The sequence below is a fragment of the Grammomys surdaster genome, unplaced genomic scaffold (assembly GCF_004785775.1).
Source record: "Grammomys surdaster isolate TR1022 unplaced genomic scaffold, NIH_TR_1.0 170, whole genome shotgun sequence".
Lineage (NCBI taxonomy): Eukaryota > Metazoa > Chordata > Mammalia > Rodentia > Muridae > Grammomys > Grammomys surdaster.
In genome coordinates this window covers 22,381,245-22,406,742 of record NW_021604618.1, presented here as the reverse complement: position 1 = coordinate 22,406,742, position 25,498 = coordinate 22,381,245, and the positions used below count along the sequence as shown (strand labels likewise).

The 25,498-nt window shown below is 52.9% G+C and overlaps 3 protein-coding genes across 5 annotated transcripts in view; all 3 read right to left on the bottom strand.

The window, feature by feature from the left end:
- Positions 1–685: 685 nt before the first annotated feature.
- Positions 686–10,353, bottom strand: Pla2g4b (phospholipase A2 group IVB). Of its 2 annotated transcripts, XM_028766924.1 has the most exons (20): positions 10,269–10,353; positions 7,937–8,009; positions 7,578–7,714; positions 7,310–7,438; positions 6,987–7,027; positions 6,801–6,843; positions 6,477–6,531; positions 6,087–6,217; positions 5,769–5,852; positions 5,516–5,553; positions 4,726–4,861; positions 3,957–4,093; positions 3,506–3,728; positions 3,256–3,373; positions 2,830–2,967; positions 2,631–2,735; positions 2,285–2,464; positions 1,965–2,131; positions 1,342–1,528; positions 686–1,258 (listed from the first exon to the last, which is right to left on the bottom strand). In XM_028766924.1, the coding sequence occupies exons 1-20, from the start codon at positions 10,275–10,277 to the stop codon at positions 1,038–1,040; spliced, it is 2,352 nt and encodes a 783-aa protein (XP_028622757.1). In that variant the 5' UTR covers positions 10,278–10,353; the 3' UTR covers positions 686–1,037. The 2 variants fall into 2 exon arrangements, with proteins under 2 accessions (XP_028622757.1, XP_028622758.1); XM_028766925.1 differs by lacking the exons at positions 7,578–7,714; positions 7,937–8,009; positions 10,269–10,353 and having other exon boundaries at positions 3,256–3,728; positions 6,801–6,838; positions 7,310–7,391.
- On the bottom strand, positions 10,105–16,846 carry Jmjd7 (jumonji domain containing 7). Of its 2 annotated transcripts, XM_028766926.1 has the most exons (8): positions 16,759–16,846; positions 12,497–12,650; positions 12,171–12,424; positions 11,823–11,879; positions 11,296–11,391; positions 11,046–11,122; positions 10,697–10,856; positions 10,105–10,582 (listed from the first exon to the last, which is right to left on the bottom strand). In XM_028766926.1, exons 1-8 carry the CDS (start codon positions 16,820–16,822, stop codon positions 10,494–10,496), a joined length of 951 nt encoding a protein of 316 aa, XP_028622759.1. In that variant the 5' UTR covers positions 16,823–16,846; the 3' UTR covers positions 10,105–10,493. The 2 variants fall into 2 exon arrangements, with proteins under 2 accessions (XP_028622759.1, XP_028622760.1); XM_028766927.1 differs by lacking the exon at positions 11,823–11,879 and having other exon boundaries at positions 16,759–16,822.
- Positions 16,847–16,938: 92 nt separating this feature from the next.
- The window catches only part of Mapkbp1 (mitogen-activated protein kinase binding protein 1), a 52,137-nt gene continuing 43,577 nt past the window's right edge, over positions 16,939–25,498 (bottom strand). The window contains exons 18-30 of the mRNA XM_028767039.1: positions 25,170–25,233; positions 24,788–24,922; positions 24,461–24,597; positions 24,211–24,266; positions 22,674–22,910; positions 22,067–22,233; positions 21,746–21,891; positions 21,450–21,644; positions 21,196–21,280; positions 20,657–20,940; positions 19,857–20,429; positions 19,355–19,440; positions 16,939–19,128 (exon numbers count right to left, since the gene is read on the bottom strand). Of these exons, the coding sequence (XP_028622872.1) occupies positions 18,901–19,128; positions 19,355–19,440; positions 19,857–20,429; positions 20,657–20,940; positions 21,196–21,280; positions 21,450–21,644; positions 21,746–21,891; positions 22,067–22,233; positions 22,674–22,910; positions 24,211–24,266; positions 24,461–24,597; positions 24,788–24,922; positions 25,170–25,233 (2,393 nt within the window). The 3' untranslated portion in view covers positions 16,939–18,900. The remainder of the gene's footprint in view (positions 19,129–19,354; positions 19,441–19,856; positions 20,430–20,656; positions 20,941–21,195; positions 21,281–21,449; positions 21,645–21,745; positions 21,892–22,066; positions 22,234–22,673; positions 22,911–24,210; positions 24,267–24,460; positions 24,598–24,787; positions 24,923–25,169; positions 25,234–25,498) is intronic.

Sequence of the window (25,498 nt, the reverse complement as noted above, 5' to 3'; positions counted from 1 at the left end):
AGCTCCCCCTTAGTTATCTTTTACTTTACAGCTTAATTGTGGCCTTGAACTCACTCTTGTAGCCCAGGCTGGCTTTGAACTTGTACTCTTCCTGATTCAGTCTCCCGAGTAGCTGGGATTAGAAGCCTATGCCACCAGCTCATAGTGGCTTCTGGTGGTGCCGGGACAAACACCTGCCTGGCTGACATAGCTTGCTGGATTGTGAGAATCAAAGTTGTCACACTTTACTCCTCTCACAGCCTCTGGTACCCGCTCACCACACCTAAGCTAGGAGCAGGTGGGATGCTCCAGGGAGGGAGGGCTAGACACCATGTTTAGGGAAGACTTTATGGTGTTTGGTTCCTAATCTCTGTTTTCCCAACAGGTCTAAACCTTGAAATGAATCCTGAGCCAACACCAACCCTCGAGGCTACCAGTGAAGACACATCCTGGAATCCACTCAACTACTGGCCCAAAGGTACCCACCCCATGGCTGCTCAGGACCAGTGTGGAGAACCCAGCTCCTGTCAGAGGATAAGAAACACTGATGTCATATGTCACTGGGTATGCCTGAGATGGACCATGGCTTCAATGCAAGATCTCTGGGCAAAGATGACAACCTGTGCCAGGATCAGAACTTCCATGCTAGTGGCCTCTTGGAAACTCAACCTGCTTCAGAATGGAACTAACAGCCTGGTACAGCAGATAATCTTGGGACAGCATCACAAGCGCCTCCCGTTTATAAGAGTCCCTGTAACATGTAAAGTGTTTCATGTCACAGTGTCCTGTCATGCAGCCAACACTGCCCATGTCCATCCATGAATGACGGCCACAGCACCTGTTACAGTTTCCAGCCTAGATTCTGTGACAGGGCTGCTGACAGGTTAGTGTCACCCATGGAGGTCCCAGACACACATCCTTGTGGAGCTGTGCCTGGACATCAGAGTCTCCAGTCTGTGGAGCACTTGGTGATGCTGGTCTTGAACTCAGAGCAGAAGGGGAAGGAGTTGAAGATCAAGAGTGACCCAGGTGGGATCCCAGCCAGGGTACCTCAGCTGTCACTCCGGCCTAAACTGTTTGCGCTTTCTCCGCCGCTGCACAGCCTGGTGCATGGCCTCCCGCAGCTGATTCTGGCTGTTGCAGATGTTGTAATGCGTCAGACGTAACAGCTTGTCCACGTCTTCCTGGCTGTAGGTCACTTTTGTGTAGTGGTATGGGGAGTCGGAAGAAGACAGATTCACCTTCCCAGCTGCCTTCTCCTCCGATGTCCGTGGCACCCCTGTGGGAAGAGGGCAGTTTGGGCAGGAGGCCTGGGGTCACCTGCACTGAGGCAAGGCTGGAAGAGAAGTGACCAAGGCTCACCAGGGGCTGAGTAGTCTTGGAAGGAGTCATTGACCAGGGGGAAGTGGAGCACAGCTGGGGCTTCAGGCTGGGCTGGGTCACAGAACATATGGCACTCCTGAGGCCGGCGCTCCTCCTCAGGGCTTGGTGAGATGGATGGGAAAGGGATGCCCTGCTCCTGGCAGAACCGGCTCACAAGCTGTAGCTGCTGCTGGGCAGGCAGAAGGGGGCATTAGAAGGCTTCCCAGTGTGCTCAATACAAGGCTGACTAAACAAGGCCATTCACTAAGAAGCACAAGACCTGGAGTCCCAGGCTCTCCTGAGTTAGTGGCCAATAGCCCTCGGAAAGCAGGAGTCAAACGCCTTGCTAGAGCAATAGAGAAACAGCAGGTATACCAGGACCTCTGTGGGGTTCAGGCACAGCAAAGAGAACCATGGTACAAGATAGATGAACAGACCAGGAACTCTGCGCCCACTCCCCGAGCAGAGTTAACTTCCCTGTAGGGGCTAACAGAATCCAGAATCCTTGGCACATGGTGCCACTTTGGACCCACTAATGGAACCTGGGCCAGATACTGGACCCTAAAGCAGATTTCAGGGGCCCAGAAGACAGGGTAGCCTACATGGCCCACCACCCCTGCCACCTGAAAGGCTCCGTAGAGGTTGTAGTCCAGCGACAAGATGAGGTCCACATCCCGTGTTGGCTGCAGGAGGGGTGGGCAGCTAGTGTTGATGAAATAGCCAACATCCAGGAGGCAGAGGTGGGGCTCAGCGGGTGTCAGCTGGTTGGGGAGCCTGTCCAGTTTGGAAGCTGCAAAGGTTTGGGGGTGGGGGAAGCAGCACTCTCACTGTGGGTTCAGACCCACAGAGAGACTGTCCCTCGTCCCCGCCAGCCTGCCAAAGCCGCATGTGTGTCTAAGGCTAAGGGAACTGGAGATCCCGCGCTGAGCACGGAGGCGGGTACCTTTCCAGGTACAGAAGTGAGGGTGGTGGAAATAGTCCCTGTGGAAATGGAGGCCGCGCATGAAGTTGTGGGTGGCCTGGGCAAGGGGACGCTTTGTCAGGAGGTCAGTGAAGAGCTCGGCGATCCTGCCAGCTGTCGTCGGCGGTTCTTCTATCTTCAGATGGGGGACTTGCTCTTTGTCTGCACGGGTGAGAGAAGGGGTGAGGCAATGAGGGGTGACCTTAGGAAAAAGGAGGTCTCTGACCCTTTATCCCAGTCTCTGTGGTGATCCTGGAAGGGAAGCAGTTGACGTCCACATGCTCAGACACTGCCCATCTTCCTCCTACAGAAAAGCCCAAGCACCTACCCAGGTTGGCTTGATCCTGGGCCCAGCGGTCCCAGAACTGGCTGGGTTCAGAGGACCAGTACAAGCTGTCTTGGAGGCTGGCTGCAAACAGATTGCTCCAGATACCTGAGAAAGGGGCAACAAGTGACAGGTCCTCAACTGCTGTTCCGCTGAACCCTCCCTCTCTCTGGCTGAGGCATAAGGTGAGGGCCTTTCTCACCTTCCAGGAAGCAGATGCGGGACTCGGGGAGCTGCTTCACCAGCCGCCCCATGAAAAACTCAGAGCCAAAGAGCTCAGAGGGAATGAAGGCTCCATACTTGGGGAAACCGACTTCATAGGGAGAGAACTCGCACCATTCTGTGAAAACAATACACCTCAGCCAGGAAGGCCAGGGACCTGGGCACCCAGACTCCTACCAGGGACTTTATTTAAGGGTAGTCTGGGGGCCAGGAGGCTCTCAGGCCTTGTTACAAGCATGGGACTAAGGCCTCTTTCCCAATCCCAAAGGTGTAAGAGAGCTGGTACGGTGACAGTTTTTGCTGCTTGGACCAGAAGGGGACATCAGATCACCTCTTATACACAGGACTAATTACACTGTACTCTACCACCCACAAGAGTACAGGCCCCAGTTCTGAAGCCACTCACCCCCAAATTCAAAGGTACTCAGGCCCTGCTCCTTGCTGTTGAGGGCACAGTAGATAGGCAGAGGGTTCTGGCCTCGACTCAGGGCCTCTCGTTGATCTGAGAGTTTGTGTTCATGGGGCTGAGGAAGAGAGCGCAGCCTAAACCCACGGCTTCCCGATGCTGGAAATCTTTCCCACATGCTACCCAGGGATGGGCCCATCTGATGGCTTTGCCTTAGCTTTACCAACCCGGGGCCCACCCCTCTCCCTACCTTGTCATGCAGCAAGGCCTCATTAATGAGGGCCCACAAGTTGGTGAAGCAGGTCGGGTGGCCCAGGCGAGCACGCTCAGCCAACTCTTTGTGATACCGCCAAAGCTGGCTGGGGGCCAACGCACCCAGCTTGCTCTTTGTTACCTGGGTCTTCAGCAACTCAGTAGGCCCTGCTAGGTCCTTCTGAGACCATTCTGGGTCCTCATAGAGGTTGGCCAATGCCCTGAGGAAAGGAAAGGCTTAGGAGTTGGAGGATGTCATCACCAAAGGCCCCCGTCTGGCCAGCACCTTCTTCCCAGGAGCACACTGTGCCCTACCTGTGAGCACTGTTCCCAGTCCATGCAGCTTGCTCCGGGGCCTCTGGGGCTTAGGAATCCCTTTCTACTACATTGCCTCCCCTAACATCACCGGCCAAGAGCAGCCTCCAGCACTCAGCCCACAGTCAACTCACCAGGTGGATCCCGAAGCCCCAGTGACATAGGAGATGCAGTCCAGAAGGCCAAGCTCCTTCAGGCCAGCCAGCTGCCCATATAAAGAGGTCATCGCCCGGATCCCACCGCCTGTGGCCATCACAGCGATCACTGGGATCTGGAAGAGGAAAGCCAGGTTGAGAAGGCTACATGGAAAGAGAGCATGATAGTCAAAGGGCCAGTCAGTCGACATGTGATTGAATCTTGGGACCACCTCTGAGTTACCTCAATGAGGATCTAGTCAGAAGAAGCCTTCCAAAGGTCTCACTGTTTCAAATATCAGGGCTCCAGGAAAAACAGCCTAATGAGCCAGGCAATATTGCTTATTGGCAGCCCATAAGGAGTCTGGGATCACTTTCTGGAAGCCCCCAAGGCTCCTTCAAAATTCTCCCAAAGGTCCTGATCTCCAGTGCTGGGATGTATTCCCCTAGGAGACAACTGAGGTTGGTCTGAACCTCTGTTCTGAGCCAAGAGACCCTCCTCGTACTAGTGAGTCTACCTTACTCATCAGTCAGGTGGGGGATCAAGAAACAGGGAAGGCAGGTCAGCCTATGTGGAAACTCCCATCTGTGAGCAGCAGGTGCCTCATGTATCACTCTGACAACATTGAGGAAGAAGAATGTGGCAGCAGGGCTTGCCAGTGACAAGCCTGAGTGGGCACCAGCTCCGGCTTGCATAACTACCCCAGCACTGAGCCCCAGGCCCCAGCAGGCCTGAGAAAAACTCCATCTAGCTGTGCTCAACCCTCACCTCGTCCTCCTGCAGGTCCTGGTCCAGCTGTAAGGCCTTTTTCAGGGCGGCAGCCACCACCTGCTTCCTCTTGCTTAGGAAGGCCTGCTCCTCCGGGCAGGGCCCACAGCCCAGCCGTACAGTCAGTTCCTTTGGTCTGGGGAGAAGGAAGAGACCCAGAAGCAGTTACAGAAAAACTGGTTGGTTGGTTTCACCAGCCAGACACTTGCTTTCTCTATTCCCTTCTTAGTCCTCGCCACTACTTGCTGTGGAGTTGGGGGAGTAGAACCAGAATCACCCACACACATGATTGTGGTAAAGCAGACATTGGGACTGAGTGCATCTGGGTTCCAGGGCTGAGCTCCATCTCCCAGTCAGATCTTTCCCTCACCCACATCTCCAAAAATGACAGGGCAGAGAAGGCACTGCCTCACGTTTGTGATGAAGAGCCACTCTCCCAAGAGGCAACTCCTCAACAGTCTCCATGCCAAGAGGCATGCCCCCCCTTCTTCTTGGTGTCCTTGCTCTGCTTCAGCCTCTGGCATTGTCCCCACTTCCCTGCCTGCTTATCTAGACAAGATACTGATCCCGAGTTTCCCAGGATGGCATACTGGGCAGGGCCCACACATACTGTAGCAAATCCAAGTGGGGACATTAAAAACAGCCTGTCCACACTGAAGCCTACTCCAGATGCAAAGCCCCATGCACCCAGGAGATGCTGCATCTCCCTCTCTCCGTCATCCTCCTGGCCAGACTGACCACACTGCCTGAGTGCTACCCCTGTTCTCCCATTCCCCAGACAGACTCTTACCCTTCTTCTTTCTTGAGTTCCAACCTCATCAGTGGCTCCTAGAAACCAGGAATACCATGATGAGAAAGGCTGGGTACCTCCACCCCACTGTGGCCTTGATGTACCCCAGAACATCCCCATGAACCCTTGGGCCCCAAGCACTTTCACAGGGTCCACCACCCTTACACCCACTGATCGCCTCGGGCATGGCCTGAAGGAGGTTGATTGCAGACCAGGGCCAGCAGGAGTCCTGTACATGAACCTAGCTTCTCACCTGGGATGTGGGGAAGATGAGTCTCACCAGCTGCGACGAGGGTAGAGTTTGTAGTGGCACCTTCAGCTGCTCATGGGGGTCATCCTTAGGAACAGGCAAAGACCCCTCGAGTCATTACTCCTCCTTTCTTTGCTAAGACCCCACCAACTCCCTATGGCAGGGACAGAAGAACAGTAGGGAAGGGAACGAAGGCTAACTAATCCACATGACCTGACCGACGTAGGCGCAAGGGGCAGGGAGGGGCAGCACAGCTCAGGCTGAGAGGTGCTGAGAGAAGAGAGGCGGTGGTTCTAGTGTCCCAGGAACAAGGCACACCACCTGCAGATGAACATTCAGATCTTGCTCCCAGCAGGCTGGATAATGGAAGTGGAAAGACCCAGTGCCCGCAGAGGCATCCTGTGGCCCCTCACAGGCCCCAGCAACCACAAGTTGAACTTGGCGCTCTGACCCTAAAAACAGGAACCAGAATCAAAACTCAGGACAGGATCTGTCCATGGAAAGCCTTAGCAGGTCTACAGGGACATCTGTCTCTGACACGGTCCAGATGGAGAGATGGAGCCCAGGGGAGTCCCGGCATGAGCTTGCCTCCCAGCCTTTGGTCCTACCTTTGGGACCTGAAAGAAGCCAGTATAACAAGCTTACCCCTTCAGAAAAGGAGAAGAGACAGGAAGAAGGATGGAAGGGCTACCTAAGGAGGACAGAACTCACTCTTTGGGTCTCCTGTCCTCTTCAAATCAACATGCAAGCAGGAGAGCTCCCGGGCCTATGATCAAGAGATCCCCTTAGACACAAGCTACACCCCATCTCTGGGGCTGTACATTGTGGGCTCCTGGTCCCTATTCCCAGAATATTCTTTCATCACCCTTAGTCACTAAGCATTTGCTTAAGATGTACTCTCTTGGGGACCATGCATACCAAGGCTCCCAACTTGGCCTACATAACCCAGACTGTGGTGGACCTACGCCAGGCCTAGGAGAACAGCAGACAGCATGATGCATGAGCTACTAGGGGAGCCCTGGGTTCCTCACTCACCACCAGGATACCATTGCTGATGAGCTGTTCCTCAGGGTCTGTCCTGGAAAAAGGCCCCAGTGACTCTCTGCATTCCTCCTCTACCAGGGAGGGGTGGCAGCCTTGGTGAGCTGGCCCTGCCCCTCCCCGAAGGGAGCTTTCCATTGCCACTCACTAACCTCCCCCCTGCTCCCAAGACCGACTTACAGAGGCTGTAGCCGAAACTCAACTTCCAAGCGCCCATCCTCCTGGAAAGAGAAGCAAGTCAGAGGGATTGGCAAACCAGATGGGCAGGGAGGCTGCTGAGGCCTTAGGAGTGGGGAGGGACAACTGTTCCTTTCCAGGTCACTCTGTCTACATTCCTTAGACTGCTCACAGAAAGCTGTGGTTCTGACCAAGTGAGAAAGAAGTTGGAGACAGGATTGCTCCTTGGTGAAAAGTCACCTGGGATTCCTGGGCCTCTCCCTGGAGCAGGGAGCCTCTAAAGCTCCATCCCCAGAGCTGGGGACCCCTACTTTCCTGAGCTTTACCTGAGCGCTCAATGAGAAGTTCTGGAGCTGAGTCCCAACCTGCAGAGTCCCCACGTCCAACAGCACTGACAATACTGGGTCATCTTTGGTCATCAGGTCCTGATCAAAGACTTTCAGTTCTATAACATTCTGGAAGAGATACAAGGGGAGGCAGCTACAGACATGGGATGGGTAAGAGGTGACCGGGGCAGGGGATGGCAGACCAGGAGACATGTATGACAATCGAGCACGGGGACAAGGATAGGGCCAGACTTGATGCCTGGTCTACCTTGAGCTGCCTATGGATCCGGAAGTGGAAGTTCTGATTCCAAACAGGGTTTCTGCTGTTCTTGACTGTGCGTGTCTTGAGCGTGTGGCTGGAGGCCGTGGGCAGGTTCAGAGTCACATAGCAGTCAGAGGATGTGACTGCAGGAAGGAGGAACACGTGTCTGGTATGATGGAGGACTTTCCCAGGCTGCCACTGGGTCCACTTCCTTTTCCCTCAGGCTGAGCCCTCGGCCACTTTCAGGATCTTCTCTCCAGCAGCCATCTGCCAGCCCAGCCTCCCCTGGAGATCCTCCCACTGGTACTCTGAAGCAGCCACCCTACTGTCTTCTTACCCAAGGGCCAGGGAAGCAGTGTGCTTACCTAGGTCCTTGGAAGGCAAGCCATTGGCCTGGAGGATGCGTACAGTGAGCAGGCATGTCTCCGGCACCTTTGCCTGCATATAGATGGGGCAGGTTTGCCATAGGTAGATGGGGTCAAATGTAACAGGGCCACAGGGGAGGTTGGGACAAACTCTTAAGGCTTCATTCTCTACCAAAAGGGCCAGGTCTATCCGTACCCATTAGAATGCTGGAATGACACAAGATACGGCGTCTACAGGACACCTTCCCATAATTATATAACACCGTGCCAGCTCCACACCAAGGGCTCAGCATAATTCACTTATTTGTCACATATCCTATGAAGGGAGCTATGACAATGGCCAACCCTGAGAGGAAACTGAGGCACTCTCTTGAGGCCTGGTTTGGCTCAGAATACAGGAAAGCTAGTTTGTTAGTGTCACACACTATTTCTGGGTATGGTACCTTATGTCTTTTTATCCCCCTGCCTCACCACACCCCACTCCTACCTAGAGGCTTTAGGGCTGATCTGAGATGTCAGGGACTATAAGCCTTCAGGGGACAGGAAGGAATACATTGGGGCTTAGGCACCACGAGTGAGCTAAAATCCATGCCATTTACCCCAATCCTGGAAATAGATTCTGCAGGGTAGGGATGGCAGCTACCAGCCCAGACCACCTACACACGGGCATCCTCCATTTCTGATGGGGGTCTCCAGAGCTCCTTCCAACTTCCCTCTGCTACTGGAGATGTGGACACTTGCCAGTGTGCCCGGGTGGGGGTGCCTGTGCCACCTGGCCCTTCCTTTTGTTCTTCAGCCACATCTCTGGAAAGGTGCCAGTGGTCAAGTCCAGGAGCAGAGCTGAGGAAGCTCATCTCTGAGGACCCCTGGGGCTCCCACATGCCAAGCAACCAAGTCAGAAGCATAGAGCTGCTACTTCTTTCTAGGGCTCCCAGAACAACAGATAAGATCCTCAGAGTTCTAAGGGTTCAAATCTACGGAGTTCTCCCTGGAACCCATCCTCGGGACAGACCTGCATCCCAGTTCTGGCCTCCACTCTGGTCCTGAAGCTGAGAAGCATCCCTCCCTTTGCTTAGAGCAGCCTGCAGCTCCCTTTAGAAACAGTTGCCACCAGGCCCTGGATGGGGAGCCAAGTTAGAAACGGGAGCCCAGTGCCCTATAGAGCCTTACCAGAGCCATGAGACCAAGTCCACAGGAACAGGAATGATGGGGCAGTAGCCACAGGACCAACAACTGTCAGCTTTAAACCCAGAGCCAAGGTGAGCCAACTGGCCACACATTACTCTTGGATCCCTCCCACAGACACCTCTGCTCCACCCAAGCCCCACGCCCACTGCTGACCAAGCCACCTGCCCAGGAAGTGAGACACCTTAAGCTAATGCTGGAGTCAGTGATACCGCCTGGCGTTGGCCACAGGCTCCCTGAAGTCCATTCTCGGCAGCTGTTGCTAGCTGGGCTAGCCAACCAGCCCTAACTGAGAGGAGGGGGTTCTCCTGTGGCTGTTAGAGGTTGACTAGAACAGCAGACAGTGGTCCCCCAAGACAGCAGTGAACACTGGGGCTGAGGATCATGTCATTGATGGGTCCTTTCGCAACCTCCTTCCCAGTGCCAGTACGACAGGAATGCCCAGTCTGAACTGGAGCCCTGAGCAATCTCAGAAGAGTACCTCAGGCCCCATCATAATTTGGAAGAGGCGTGGCTTTCACATAAAACAACCCTTCAAAGCCACGGCTAGGCTGCCTCCACCCCTGGAGCTGGGTGACCAGGGATGAGGCCTATGGGTTGGCATTCGGGGATAGGGGCTCTCCCTGCAGGGTGACAAAGGAGTCTGGGCGTGGAGATCAACTCTTTCCTCAGAGAACAGCTCAGAAGGAACATGGTTCCTGTCCCTTCCTGTTTATATTTTTAGAACAGGGGTCACCCTCAGTGCTCCAGACCCACCCATTTCCCTGGGTCTGGGGGAGGAAACACAGTCTGGGACAAAGCTACAGATAGCACTGGTGGCCCTGAACCAAACAAGTCGCACCCAGCCAGTTATAACAGAACTGCTGTGGGTAGCATTCCAGATGTGGATCCCAATTAGGGTCATCTTGAAACTTCTGCCTGAACCTTCAAGCCCTCAGCAGGCCACGAAGGCAACTGTGACGGGGAACATGAGAACAAGTGTATCAGTGTCAACTTTTATTGACTGCTTCCTCTACGTTGGCCCATGGCTATTCCCACAGCTCTGGGAGCCAGAGCCATTATTATCTCTAGTTTACAGGCAAGGGACTGATGCTAACATGCAGTGACTCACCCAAGGTCACAGCACTGGTAAGAGGCACTGCTGTACCTGATCCATGCTTGTCACCTGTGTGGCGACTTCCTGAGCACGTTCACCCAGATCTGCCTGGCATTTCCTGGTCCTCCAACTATATTCCAAGTTCCTTCAATGCCTGATTGCAACACAGGCAGGAAGATGAGTAGAAACCAGGACATATTCAAACTCCAGGCTGCCTCTTAGAATCAAATACCCACTCAATCCCCACTGTCCTTTGCAGTGTCTGTGAGGGTCTCATCAGTCAAGGCCTGTGGCTCTAGTGAGGGATTCCATCAGTTGAAAGTAACTGTACTTGAGGTCATACTCCATGTCATACCAGAAATTCACTGTGGAGAGGAGAGGGACCTGGATGTGAGATCTAAAAGCCAGAGCCACCCCAACCAGATTCCTTGTTGGGCCATGGTAAGGCCTGCCCCTGGGATGCTCCAGGTGCTCCTTACCAGCAATACAGCCATGGGACTGCTGGACGTGGTGGAACCACAGAGATGGCAGATACAGCAGCTCGCCAGCCCGTACCGTGCAGTGCAGGGCCCGTGCCTGGCTGTAACTGGGGTACCGGGCCAGGTCTGGAGCCAAGGGGTCCAGCGGGATCCAGGGTACCTAGAGACACAGCAGCTGCCTGGGAGCAGGCCCTGAAGCCCCCAAGATCTCTAGCTCTGTCCCCTCTCCTCTTGGCTTGAAGAATCACAGCCTAGGGATTTTCAGAGTAGGACGCCGCCTCCCCAGACCCTTTGTGCCTGCTTCCCAAAGGTCGACCCACTCTCCAGAGCCCAAGAACAGGATAGACACCTTCTCCATGGCTTCTTCGTCCACCACCCTAAAAGTGCCCTCTTCGGTCAGCTGGTAGGATGCTGGTGTGTAGAGATCTGAAGGCAAGGTCAGGGAAACAAGTGGCCACCAGCCTGTCAGGTACTCCCTACCAGAGCCAGCACAGTGTTCCCTGTACACAGAGACCAGAGGGCTGGGGCCTGTGGCAGAGACCTCTTGCTGCCCTTCCCTCGCCAGAGGCTACCAGATTCTTTTAGTTCATGTCACCTACTGTAAGGGATGAAGGGCCGGTCGCTGGGTGGATGTAACAGGAAGTGTTTCTCGCCAGAGACTACACAGTACAGATTCTCATAATGGTCCTTGTGCACTGCCGACACATGGAAGGCCTGGAGTTAAGGCGAGGAAAGCAGGCCGCACTGTCCTCAGCCCCACACCCCAGCAGAGCCTACAGAGAAAGGAAAAGCCCACACAGAATCAGCAGACTTTAGGAGACTCCAAGGTTTTAGCAAGCATCACAGGACTTGGGCACAAAAAACTGGACGTGGGCTCCTTCATCTGGATCACCAACAGGCTTTGCCTCCTCACCCCTGCTCTCTGAGCTACCTGACTTTTGAAGAGGCTTCTAGATACTTAAAAAGGTACGGTATTCCCTGTCCCCAATGTTCCAGCATCAGGAGAAACTCTGTGGTGTCCTAGTCCCACAATACCAAAAGAAATCTGAGGTACTCATTCTGGGGCCCACTTTTCTTCCTTCTGTCCCTCCAGCCCCCTCCCTACTTCAGGAGTCGCCACACCTACAGGATGTCACTGCAGCTGCGTCACCCATCCAGAAGTTCACAGCATCAGGCATCTTTCCTGTGGGACACAGTGAGTTAGTACCAGGCTGAGAACCACCCATGTGTGGGGCAGCTATGCAGAAATGTAGGCAGGGGCAAAGAATGCCAAGGAGTCTAGGAGAAAGTGACACTGGGGTCACATCCCCCGATGGCAGAGACAGCAGCCCTTGCAGGGTTTCTGCCTGGAGTGGGCAAGTAGGTGGCACCTGCCCCCACAGAACCAACACAAAAGGAAGAAGAGTGAACAAGCAAGCTAAACCCTATCTCCCCTCTTCACCCCCATGCCCTGTCTCTTACCCCCTCCACTCACCCAGTGACTCAGAGGCCCAGGGCACATGGGACTCAATGTCAGACAGAAGCTGGGGCAGCTCAGTGGGCAGGTTGGAACACTGTTTCTGCACATAGAGAACTCCTGGGTGCTGGGCCTGACCCTCCAACACATCCAGTACATGGCTTATGGGCAGGCGGCATTCAGCAGGCATCACAAAGCGGTCCCCTCGCACAGCATCCGCATAGCCATCTGGAGTCACAGCCACACTCACCTCCGTGGAACCCACCATGGCTCTGAAGAAATGGATCCTTGTAGTCTGCTGCTAATGGTCACTGGTCCACCCCACCTCCCAAGGAACACCTTACCTTAAGTAGGAGGGGGACCACTTGTGGAGGGCTGGCCAGTGCTGCAGAGCATTTCGGATAATGCAGGGCCTGTTGGGGCATACCCAATCCCGGTAGAAGCAGAGTGGGGTTGGAGGGTCATCCAGGTAGGGCACAACACAAGGTACGTTGAGGTCTTAAGAAAGAAATGGTGGGGGAGGAGGCTGGAAATCAGTGGTACTCAACTTCCATCACACAGTCTGCAACAAGAAACCCTCTACGATGGACATCCTAAGCAAGGCTGCTGCTGACCTAGGAGGCCTGCACCCCTGAGCCGGTGGTCACAGGCTAGCTGGGGTGGGTCTGGCTCTGGGATGACCCTTTCCTCCCACCAGTTAGTTTAAATAGGTATGGCCCCACCAATTCATGGGTGTGAATGCTTGGCCAATAGGGAGTAGTGCTATTAGGAGTTGTGGCCTTGTTGGAGGAAGTATGTCACTAGGGGTGGACTTTGATGTTTTACAAGCTCAAGTCTGGCCCATGTGACACAGTCTCTTCTTGTGGATCCAGATGTAGAACTCTCAGCTCCATCTCTAGGCTGCCACTATTCCCACCACGATGATAATGGACTAAACTTCTGAAACTGTAAGCCAGGCCCAATGAAATGTTTTCCTTTATAAGGGCTGTGGTGGTCATGGTGTCTGTTCACAGCAGTAACATCCTAAGACACCCTTCAATAGTGATATTCACTGAACATCTCAGATGGACCCTGCACTGGGCCTGGCCAGTGTGGCTGAGACGACAACCTCACCACCTCATCAACTTTATGGCTTATCTATTCCCCGGGGAGATGACTGCTCAGTGACAATACTAGAAGACAGGTAGGGGCTGAAGTGAGCTCTGGTCTCAAGAACAGCAGCAGTACCCTTAGCCACCTAGGCCAACACTTCAGTACTGTGCCACCCATGGAGGCATTAAGTGACTCTGTGTAGCCCTTAAACTGATATGGTAGCTCACATCTGTAAACCCATGACCTGGGAGGTCATCAGTAGCATCAGTTCAAGCCCACTCTCGGCTACATAGCAAGTTCAAGGCCATCCTGTGTGTGTGTGTGTGTGTGTGTGTGTGTGTGGTGCTTTATCCTATCCCAATCTGTCCTGGGCCTGGGTGTCTCTAAGTCCTATTGATTCTACCCTTTGTCTCTCAAAACCACCCTTTCCTTCCCTCTGGGGCTTTGGGTCCAATGTCACACTGATGAAGCTTCCTTTCCTGACCATTTAAAACTGTCACTTGTTAGAAACAACCCTTATCTCCTTGCCTATTTAGTTTTTCTCCACAGATTTATCATTACCTGACCCTGTATATTTTTTTCCATCTGTTTCTTTATTGGTCTGTCTCAGCAGACTAGAAACACCACAATGGCTTGATGGATTGTCACGTTTCCTGGAGCATCTCTACAACAGCACATTAGCACACAGTAGGTGCTCAAAGTCAAATGAAATTGCCCCCATTCTGGCTGGCTGGTTGTGGGGCAGTGGGCTATGAGAAAAGCCAGAAAGCTTGGTAGAAAGACTTGAAACCCCGGGAACCTTGGTCTGAAGAAGACCTGTAGAACGGCAGGCTGCTTCGAACTTTCCCAGAGCCAATGGCCCTCTTAGCTTCCGCTCCCCAAGGCCCCCTCCCACAGAGAGGTCCATGGCCTTTATCACATAGGAATAACACCTCCATGCAAATAAGGCATCCCCAAGCCCTCAAACCAAACCAACAGAAGTTATCTGTTCTCCCCCCCAAAACTGTATATATATCCCCAGAGCTCAAAGTAAAAGGTGCTGTGTGGTGTGAGACCTCCCGCTGTTGGAGTGCTTTAGCAATTCGATCCTTACTATCCTACGCATTTCAAAGGACAACTCTCCTGTCCTTCCTGCGGGCAGAGCCAACTGAGAGAGCTGTAACACTTTTCTTCCGTGGGCTCTCACGAGCTGCCTCCAGAAAGAGGGAACTGAAAGAGCAAGTAACACTCTCTCGAATTTGGAGGCTGGGACAGAGGTCCTGCTCCGAGCAACTGAAAAGTGTGCTGTGCCCCAGCTCACAGCTGCGCTCTCCCTCTTCGCCTGATGCCGCCAACCCTGCCTCTGGGGGTCTCGAGCCAACCGGAGGCCCCACCGTCCCGCTGGCTGCCAAAGGCCCCGGGCCGGCTCCACGTGAAGGACCCTTTTATAGTTCACTGTTGCCCCTGGCAGAACTCTGTCCATCTTGGCATGCATTCAGGATGCCCCAAGACCAAGCCTAGCCCTTCTCTTTTTCCCAGTCTGCTTTGCTCCGGTCTGATGCCTAACCCTGACCACATGCCCTCTACTCTGGCTGGGCTACTCCCGCTGCTCACTCTCTCGGCTTTTACAAGAGCAGTGCTTTGCTTTGTTAGTTTTCAACCTTAATGTCTGACTAAGATGCTTTGGCCCTAACCAGCAGTTACTGCAACCCCTGACAAAAGTATATGGCATTCATTTTATCTCTGAAGTCACGATAGCCAAGTTACATCTCCATGCTGACTCTCCTGCCTTACTGCCAGTCAGAAAGTGAATATCTTAAAATTAGAAATTGGAACCACATGGGATGTCATTGGTAGGTCCAGGAAAACTGCGAAGAAAACAGCTAGTCACATGCTTGCTACCTTGAATTGTAAGAATTAACAAGCAGACATAGAAAGGAAGAACAGCAACTCCACAAAGTAGAAATCTTAGAAGGGAACTAGGGCTCAGACAACTGAGTTGCTCTTTGGGATCTGACTGTTTTGTAATGCTTGAGATTGGACCCGGGCCTCCTACATGCTCTACCCTGGAGTTAAAAATGTGTAGAGATAGCCTTTTGTTTGGTTGGTTTGGTTTTCTGAGACAGGGTTTCTCTGTGTAGCCCTGGCTGTCCTGGAACTCCCTCTGTAGACCAGGCTGGCCTGGAAACCACAGAGATCTTCCTGCTTCTGCCTCCCGAGTGCTGGCCTGACACTGCCCTTTTCTATCCTTTGAAATTTCTGTAATTATGCCAGTTTTATTTGCTCACCATTTCCTACAGAGGATGGGTTTTTTTCCCCCTGAAGCTTCGAAATGAACTCCAAACAATTCCTTTGACCCAGCAATTCTGTTAAGAATTTAACTGACAAAAATAAACATGAACACAAAGTCTGCTCCAAGCTCAGGCCTCACTGCTTCCTGTGCCCAGCAGGCACCCCCTCCTCCGAGGGCTCCACTGAGCCTGCAACCATCCTCTAACACAGTGCTTCCTAATGCACTTTAATACAGTTCCTCATGTTGCAGTGACCCTAGGCCATAACATTATTTCGTTGCTACTTCATAAATGTAATTTTACTAGTTATGAATCACAACATAAACGTCTGATGTTCAGGATATCTGACGTGCGACTCATCTAGGGTCTCGACTCCATAGGTTGAGAATCACTGCTCTAACCCCTTCTATGTGACAAAGCTGGTAAATTGACAAAATTGTGCTTGATCACGTGCTCTCTGTGTGTGCGCGCACGAGCATGTGTGGTCTGTGCCTGTGCATGTAAGTGTAGAGGCCATTGACATCAGGTGTCTCATTCTCCACTTTATTTTCTGAGACAAAGTCACTGAACCTGGAGTTCAGCAGGCTAGGCTAGCTGGCCAGGGAGCCCCTGGGGTCCTCCTGTCTTTACCTTCCACCTCTGGAAACTCCATCAGACATCCACCATCACCACACCCAGTGTTTTACGTTGGTGCTGGGGATCTGAACTCAGGTTATCATGTGCTTAAACACTTTACCTACCGACTGAGTCATCTCTCCAGCTTGTTTAATGATGAGGTAGTGAGGAGCAGAGGGAGAAGAAACGTAACACATAGTAGAGGAAGAGCCAAGATCAATTGGGCGGCTGCCTACAATCCTCAAATCTTGGAGTCTGAATGAACGAGGGAAGTCGATTGCCTCTCCTCAGAACCCATCAGCATCCGAGATATTTGAGGTGAGAGTCTTCCGGTACCGAAAGTACAGCAATGCAGAGGACAGGGACTCAGCACCCCGCTGGCTTTGGGAATGGCACTATGACTACCGTCGGAGTTGTGCGGGGTCTTGAAAACTACAACTGCACCCCACGAAGGCAGCAAGGCGTGCGATCGTGAGCTGAGGACTCGTCCGGCAGCTAGAGAAGGGTACACACGAAAATGTGTGGCCACCGATCGAGCACCCATGCACACATAATCTGAGTTCCCAGCGCCCCAGGCTCTGTCCGCGCTGTCCTCGCGCGGTCGCTGCTGCCTATGAGAGTCCACTCACCGCGAGCCTCCGCCGGGAACTCTTGCAACACCCTCCGCACTGCCTCCAGAGCCGCCTCCGCCATGACGCCCTCGGGAAAAGAACCCGCCCCTATTTCCGCTCCAGGCCCACAGTCCCGCCCCCGTTTCCGCCCTCTAGGAGGTGCGACAAGCGGCGCTCTTTTCAGTGTTTGCTAGCCAGTTAACAAATGATTGTGTTTATTGACAATTTCATACATTCGTACAAACGAAACGTTAAAACAGCCCCACCCCGTGCAGCCGGGGAGGAGACAGGCTCCACAGTATAAAAGTTATAAATAAGGGGCTTTCAAAACTGGGATGGGACAAATCTGGACGTGGGCAGCAGTTGCCAGTGGCCTCAGACATGCAGAAGTGCACAAAGCGCCACTGGCCACAAGAGCCTACCCATGCAGGGTAGTTGGCGCTCCCTCTAGAAGGGCAGGCTGGCATAAAGACCTCTAAAACCTGGTGGAGGTCAGGACAGTGGGCTGACTTCTAATCCTCAGACCGCCACAGGCCCACCTCCAGCTGCTATGGTTCTTTGGGATAGGAATTTGGATATGCGGGTGGTAGAAAAATGGGAACACATGGATTGAGTGTACTCAACACTCAGGCTGACCCAACAAAACTAAGCACCCATTAAAACCTAGTTTCCTTCTAGCCTTTGCATTCAGAGCTTGGAAGTGGCTTCGAGGTTTCCACAGGTTTTTGTAGTCTAAACCTGGTGAAAGGTCACTCCGCCTTACCTGATGCAGAGGAAAGGAGAGCCCAAAAATATACTCTTTCCAATTTTCCAACCACCTCACGACATGTTCCTACCCACAGCCTCTCTCTCTTTTCTTTACCCTCTAACAATTATCTTAACCCTATCCCTACCTCTGCCACCTACCTGTCTGGCTATCACTTTCCCAGTGTGTCTCTTGCCCAGAACCTCCACTCCACAATCTCCAGTATCCAGTATCTCTGGGCACCCAGCACTGCCTTTGAAAAAGAGCCTCCTCCATGAGCCAGGTGCTCCCATGGGCCATCTCCTGTCAGCCTGGCTGTAGACACCAAGACTTCAGAATTTTAGTTTAGTGTATCCATTCCTTTTTATGTTTCTGGGTTCCAATTAACACAAGCTAGTGAAGCTGAGGCAAAAATGTGAGGAAACCAGGTGCATACCAGCCAGGCAAGTGTTCTAACCATGAGCACTCAACTGTGTATATGGTGTGTGTGTGTGTGTGTGTGTGTGTCCAAGGTTCTAGGAAGGTGGGCCAGTGCCCTGTAAACCATGAAGGTACTCCCAATCCCAATATAGGTTTCTGATTGCGCATTGCCCAGGATGTAGGGAAAAAGTTGTCCCCAGGGATTCAACAGTCCGCTGGAGACCAGGGTTAGAGAACAAGGAGGTCTAAGGGGCTAAGGAACTTAGGCTTTGTTTGTCCAGCAGAGGGGCTTTACTGTCCTGCAGCAAAATCCCACAACTAGCTCCACATGGGAAAAAAGGGATGGGACAGAAAAATGCTAGGGCTCTCTTGCAGGGAAAATGGGGTTGGAATGTGGGGGCTCAGGTCCTGATACCCACTCAAGTCTTCTGATGGTTAGGAATATCCTGGAGGCCAGGCAGCTGTCTTTCTCACTGCCAGGAGTTGGGGGGAAACCAGCCCTGCTCTGGCAGACAGGGGAGTGCCGCTGGTGTGGGAGTAGAGGTAAAAGGTCTACAGTTGGCTTTAGGCTACTAAATACCACATTACCTTTCATCTCTACTCCAGAGTACCCTGTGTATGCTCCACCCCAGGGAGCTCATCCCTGAAGTAATTTCAAATGGCTTCTAAGAAGAGAAGGCCAGCCCTTCCTAATGTCCCCAGGTGAGGCAGGCTGCCCTCCTACCCCTCACAGCACCAAGATGACACAGACTCAAGACCTGCCCTGCTATGGAGCCCCAGGCTGGGCTTTAGAGGCAGGAGTCCCAAGGAAGTGAGGCAACAGTCAGGGAAATAAATTAATAAATACAGGGGCCCCATGAGGGCGGCTGGGAGAGCTGCTTTCCCTCGGAACACTGATCGCTGCTATCCACTCCAGACAGTCTCACATTTTCTTGAGTGGAAACAGGGCTACAGTTGGAATGGAGACCATTTCTCTTGGGACAGGCTTCAGGAACTCAGAGTCTGCGCTCCATACGCCGCTCCACAGCTCGAAGCAATAGCTCTGAGTACTGCTCCAACAGGGCCTGAGTTTGCTCAGCCCCCACAGCCCCAGGGCTGCCACCTGGGCTGGACAGCACAGCCCCAGCCAGAGCCTCTAGCTCCTGCCGCACTGAAGAGAAGGTGTCTCTCAGGAGACGAGTGATGTGACTTTGCTCTGCTGAAGGTGTCTTACAGCTGGTCACCTGCAACAGGAACACTGAGAGTGAGCTGGAGAACAGTAGAGTAGAATACAGAGAAGGGGGCTCTACCAGCGCCTAACCTGACCAGTAGAAGGGACTGTCTAGGAGTTCTATACACAAGATCAGGATGATCAGAGTCACTCTGATGGGTGACCCAGATGAGGATCCCTCCAGACTACAAGAACCATCTACTTCCTGACAACTTTTCCCAACAACTCTCAATACTCACCAAGTGGTAGAGCCGCACTGCCTGGCGGACATTCCCCTGGAGTTCTGCCACAAGCTGTTCACATTGTTGCAGGCTCAAGGCCAGTTCTGAAGGACAAACACCAGTAAGGCCCAGCTGCTTTTTCAGGCATCCCAACCCACGACTCTTAGAGAAGAGCTATAATCTCTACCAGCCCCAAATCCCTGCCTCTTGCCCCACTGCCTCCTAATACCTTCCCCAATACCACACAAAGTTTAGAAGGAAAAGCCAGCCCTACCTCTAGCCCCAGAGCCAGCCCTAGTATCTAGAACACACTAAAGGGTGGGTTCACTGGGTCACGGGGAGATCATGAAGGGTGGCAAGAGTGTCTCACCATCAGGGGTGTGACTTATGGATCAAGACAGGGGCAGACAGGACAAAAACGTCCAAGGTTAGGCACACAGAAATGGGATGGATGGAGCCAGAAAGTGGCCAACAGAGACAGAAAGGATGGGCCAAGATGAGACTGGGGAGCCATGCACACCTGAGTCCTGGCTCAGGGCTGCCCCTGGCCTGCTGCTTTCCACAGGGTTACGAGTCTTCTCAGGGCCTTGGAGAAGGTTGCTGACTGGCAGTTGCTGGGCACAGGGGTGGTTGGGGCTAGGATGAGCCTGGCACTCTGTCCTAGATTTATGAGTAGTACCCTCCCCTAAACAGGAGTGCTTTTCAACTGTAGTATGAGCCTTTGCTAGGCTCACCAAGGGGCCCGACTGTTCTGGTTCATTGTGGGCCAGGCCCTTGGATACAGGTGAAAATGTGGTCAGAGTAGGACGGTCAGGAAGTGATTTGGGGATGTCCAGGACAAGGTGAGCCCGGCTAGGCAGAGCTAGTTTGTTGAGTGGTGAGATTCGGATCGATGCAGGAGCTCGAGGTTCAGCTGCCAGGCCTGGATTCTCACCAACAGAAATGCTACGAGCTAGCTTGGCCATAGAACTGGTGGTAGGGTTCTGGTAGGAGTGAGCCTGAGATGGGCAGATGTCAGCTTGTGGCAGGGATTCTAAGCTGCCCTGGATCTCTGCCTCCCGGACAAGCAGTGGACGTGATGGAGGTACCTCGTCTGCATCGGAGAGAGGAACAGATGCAGGTCAGGTGGTGAGGAAGTTATGCAAATGCTAGGGCTCAGTTCCCAGTTGCTACTCTCCCCCTGTGCATGATCCCTAAGGGATATGTAGTGGCAAGCATGATGACATGCCAGAGCCACACTAGGCCCACCTTCCTCCAGCATGCCCACATACACGTCTCACATTCCCCACAGCCTGTAGTTGAGTCCACCAGGTTCCTTACCTTGTGGTACCAAACTATTCACAGACTGGGCTTTCTGGAGTCCAGCTATAGGCCGGGTTGCAGCCATTTTCTTGGAAGCCCAGCTGTTGTCCAGGTTGTTACGCCGTCGTGGCAACAGCACAGGAGCCACCTGCTTGGGGCCGGAGTTGCCAGAAGAGGGTTCCATTTCTGGGGGTGCTCCTGGGGGAGTGGCACCACTGCCTTTCAGCTGCTCACCAGATACCTGTGATACCTGGTCAGGTCTGGACATCAGGGCCATGCCTGAGGAGGATAGAGATGGTTCCCTACAGGGAGAATGGGTTCAGAAGAAGGCCCAGAGAAGGCTCAGTGCCTTCCTCCCTCTCAGATGGCCAGATGCTCTCATAGACAGAGATGCACCAGGAGAGGGCAAGCACAAAGCAAGACAGGGTTTGGGTGAGACCACCTGTTTCAAACCTAGGAGTACAAAGTCCCCTTCTGGAGAGACGTGAAGAAGGCTACATGCTATGCCAGGTGCAGAAGCACCAGATCAGCAGAGCCATGTGGGGGACGGTCTGTACCTGAGTGGGGAGGTCTGCACTTGCAGGAGGAATCGTGATGAGATACTCCGAGACTCTGTCCTCTCTAGGACCCGTGCTGGACCCCCTGCAGGAGGCACAGAAGTCATGAACTGAATCAGAAGTTTAGTTCTTTGCCAAGGTCTTGCCTCACCTACAAAGAAACCTAAGGCACTGACTACTGGACCCTCCCTCTCAACTAGGCACGGAGGGAAGAAGGGCAGATGTAGCAACTACAGCTGGCCCACTGACCACACCTGGGGCAGCCCCGTTGGCCAGAGTCTCAAAGTGCTGTTTTAGAAACTGCTCTTGATCTGGTGTATGAGGGCTGCCTTCCTGTAGCCCACAGAGGCCAGTGCCTCCCTCTTCTTCTTCCTCTTCATCACCCTCGGCTGGCTCTTCCAGGTCTGAGGAGATGCCATCCACACTTAAGGGCTCTGTACTCTCAGAGTCTGGATGTGGGGGAGGGAAAAAGCATCACATTGTACTTGTCAGTCACAAGTCTGCCTCCCCTGCTTCATCCTATTGTCCCTTCCTCATGGTGCAGCCTTACCTTCATTAGGGTGTTCAGGGCTGGAAAGCCGGCTGCTGCTGTAATCCACAGAGCACGCACTGTCTGGACTGTGCTTTTCTGAGCCCCTGCTGCCTGGGTACACTCTTCTTAGAGATCCTCCGGTTGGAGCCTGCACCTGAAACACACTGCCAAGAAGGCCAGCAAAGGGAAGGAAGGACAGTAAGCAGGGGTCAGCAGCTCCACTCAGCTCTTGCCTGTGGGGCAGCCTGGAGGCCAACCACTGCCCAAGTGAGAAAACTCAGGGAAAGGAAGGATGAGGGCTACAGAGCCCATGAGTCCTGGCCAGGGCACAACCCTTGCCTGGTATCCATGGTAGGGCTGTCACTGGGTTCCGGGTAGACAATACCATCTTCAGTGGGTGCAGGCTCCAGATCTTGGGCAAAGACTCCTTCCTCTTGTGACAACAGTTGGATAATGTGGGGGCAGGAGCAGGGTTGGGAAGCCTGAAGCCGAGGGGCCCTTTGATTCTGAAAACACACAAAGAAAGGGGTACTTGTGAAGACTGCTGGCATGAGAAGAGGGTGTTTTGAGAAGGTAGAAGCTGGCAAGGACTGGTGAACACCAGTTCTGAGGAAGCAGAATACTGTAGCTCTGGGGACAGGAAGCAGGAAGCCAGGCTAGGCTCCAGCTAGAATATTAAGCTTCTGGAAGAGCTGTACTGGTACTCAGACTGCCAAGCGCCTGTCCACTCAACAAGAAAAGTCCTCCCAAAAGCTTCCTTTACCTCTTGGAGCACCCTACTCACAACCCACCCCAGCCAGCTCTACTACAACTGCATTTCAGATGACTCACCTTGCCACAGAGACAGAGGAAGCATAGAAGTACCCATGGTCAGGCCTCAGTTGTTAGCACAAGGCTAGCTGAGGCTTCCTGAGATCTCTAGAGAGCTGGGAGAAAGCTAGCTCACCTGGCTAACACATGGCAGTTCAGGGACCTGTGGACCATGGTTCCCAGGACCAGCAGGGGACACAGCCAGTAAGTCCTGGCTGGGGCCTCGAGGGCTTGGGGCCAAGGTCTCTAACTGTCGCAGGTCCAGCATGGAGCGAACACTCAGCTCCACACCTGGCTGAGCCCAGCGCCCTCTTCTTTTAGGTCCTGTGTTAGCTACAGGGGCTGGGTCCAAGAACTCCATGGTCTCTTGTGCCTGGTAGTTGTGGGTGGAAAAGGAGTAATAATTAGAACCATACTATCAACAGACAAACATACATACATACATACACACACACACACACACACATGTGTGTGTGTATATATATATACATATATGTTGCTATATATATATATATATGCAATATGATATATATATGTTGCAATATATATTGCATGAGTGCCACCCTCTATATATTAGCTCATTTTATCTTTACAACCATTTTATAGAGTAGGTAGCATTATTATCCCAGGTCTTACACATGAGGGAAACAGAAGCACAGAGGATTCCTGTGACTAGACCAAGCCCATGTTGGACCTTAATGCAGGTGAGGTTTGCTCTAGAGTGTATACAAAGCTGCATTCTAGACCTCAAAATAGGAACCTCTTTAGTTTCTGCCTTTACCTGGTGTCTTACAATCTAGAGCTAGGATTCTAAATAATTGTATTTGCTGAAGATACCCAACAGAACCCAGAGTCCCATCTCAGCACTAAGGCCAAACCAACAGTGAGGGACTGAGACCCTGGTGAGCATGGTCAGAGAGCACATCATCTTCATCACCACCCTGTGAGGTTGTGTGTTAGACTCAAAAGCCCAACTTGTGATGTGTGAGGGTTGGGCTGCTTTGGGGCTCGCTGAAAAGGTCTCTCTCACTCACTCACTCACTCACTCACTCACTCTGAAATAGCCACACAGCAACAGGTATTCCTGCAACCTTTTCCCTCTGACTGTTCTGAGCTAACTTCCTCATTGGGGTCCTCAGAACCATAGTTCGCTAGATTTCTCCTAGCTGTACCCTTGCTTTCCCTGGGCTGTTGCTCTAACCATGTGACTCACACCATTCCTCCCCACTGCATGCTGCTTGTTTGTTATTGCTGTGGTTTGGTTTGGTTTAAGCACAGCATGGTGGCACAGGCCTTTCTTCTCAGCACTCAGAGCAAAGGCCCTGTGGGTCTCCATGAGTCCCAGGTCAGCCAGGGCTGCATAGTGAGACCCTGACTCAAAACAAAACCAAGCTACTCTTGAGTGGTATTTTTCCCAGGCTCCTGGCAGATAAAGAGGTGGATCCCTCCTCTAGTGGAGGCAACCTTATCTGATACAAGAAGGAAAGACTGATGCTCCCCTATCTCTGACTAGACCAGCTGCTTGACCTCAATGATAAGGCTTTCCTTAGAAACAGGAATGGAGCATGTGGGCAGCTCCTGTACCCAAATGCCTCATGAGGACACAAAGGGCTCTGTTGCTACTCTCTCACGTCTAATAATCTTGGAAGCACATTTCAGTGATGGCAACTTACCCGACTCATTTCCCAGTGGGACAGGCTTCGGAGCAAGGCTGGACTAGAGCCTGAAGCTAGACAGGAAGAGGCAGTCAGAAGGCATGTTTCCTACCTCCCCACCTCTGGGACCAGGAGGCCAGAACATCCCCATCTCCATCCCAGGTGACCACTGTGGTGGCCCAGCCTCCTTATCCCACCGTCCAGATGGGGCTTACCTAGCCAGCACACCAGCTAGTGCCTGTCTGCCTTACACCCAACAGCCACAAACCTAGTTCTTTTTTGGTGCTCTTGCCAACGATGGGCAGAGCTGGCAGTTCTTCTTCTTCAGTACCCTCATCTTCTCCCTCTTTGTCACTGTCTGAGGAAAGAGCTGGTCCAGAAGGGGGTACAAGGGGAGCACGGTGCCTGAGTCCAAGACAAGAAAGGTCATAGAAGAGAAGAGTTACTGGGCAAGAAGCCCAACGATGGGCTTGTGCATGAGAAGGAAGGCCTTGGGATTACAGGAGCTGCTGAACAGCATGTTCTACATGAGGAGGCACAGGGGATCACACACCGTGTGGACAACAGTGAGCAGAGCCAACTCTGGCCCACTTACTGTTTGGCTCCAGAAGCCCTTTGGGGAGAGGTTGGCCCTTGCTGCTTGATCCCTCGCTGGCGCTGACGCAACTCAGCCAGGCGCTGCCTCATGCTGATGGTCATCTCGGAGCTCAACCGCCAGACAAATATGCAGCTAGGGTGGAGCCACAGCACTGGGTGAGGGGCAGGGAAGGACTCTGGGGTTAGCAACACCATTTATCCCTACTTCCCATGAATTGGCAAGGCGATTCGAGTCTCCCTCCACTGCCAGGTCAGGCCTCACCAAGAACTACCCATCCCTTTCTTCAGACTTTTTCCCAGAGACACCATGAAAGGAAATGAGAGGAAGGAAAAGGTGGTACAGACAAGAATCTGTCTCAGGGAAGTTAGCTTCTGCTCACCTGTCCCCCGACACAGAGATGAGATGTTTGCAATCGTTACTAAATTTCATGCCAGTGACAATCTCTGTAAAGAGTAAAGTATATGGTCTATGAACTGACGCAAAGACCTAACCAAATTCCTGCCTGGTCCAGCAGTGGGGATGGGTATTGGCTGCAGGGGAGGGAAGGTCAGGTTCTACCCTCACATAGGTACTTTGTGCTCTGAGTCTGGATGTGGAGGAAGGGAAAGGCACCAACCACACTGTCCCCTTCTGCCACAGGGCTTTCTACCCTTGCTTCAGTCAACTGATCCCTCCCAGGGCAGAGTTGTGGTGTGGCAATAGACAAGG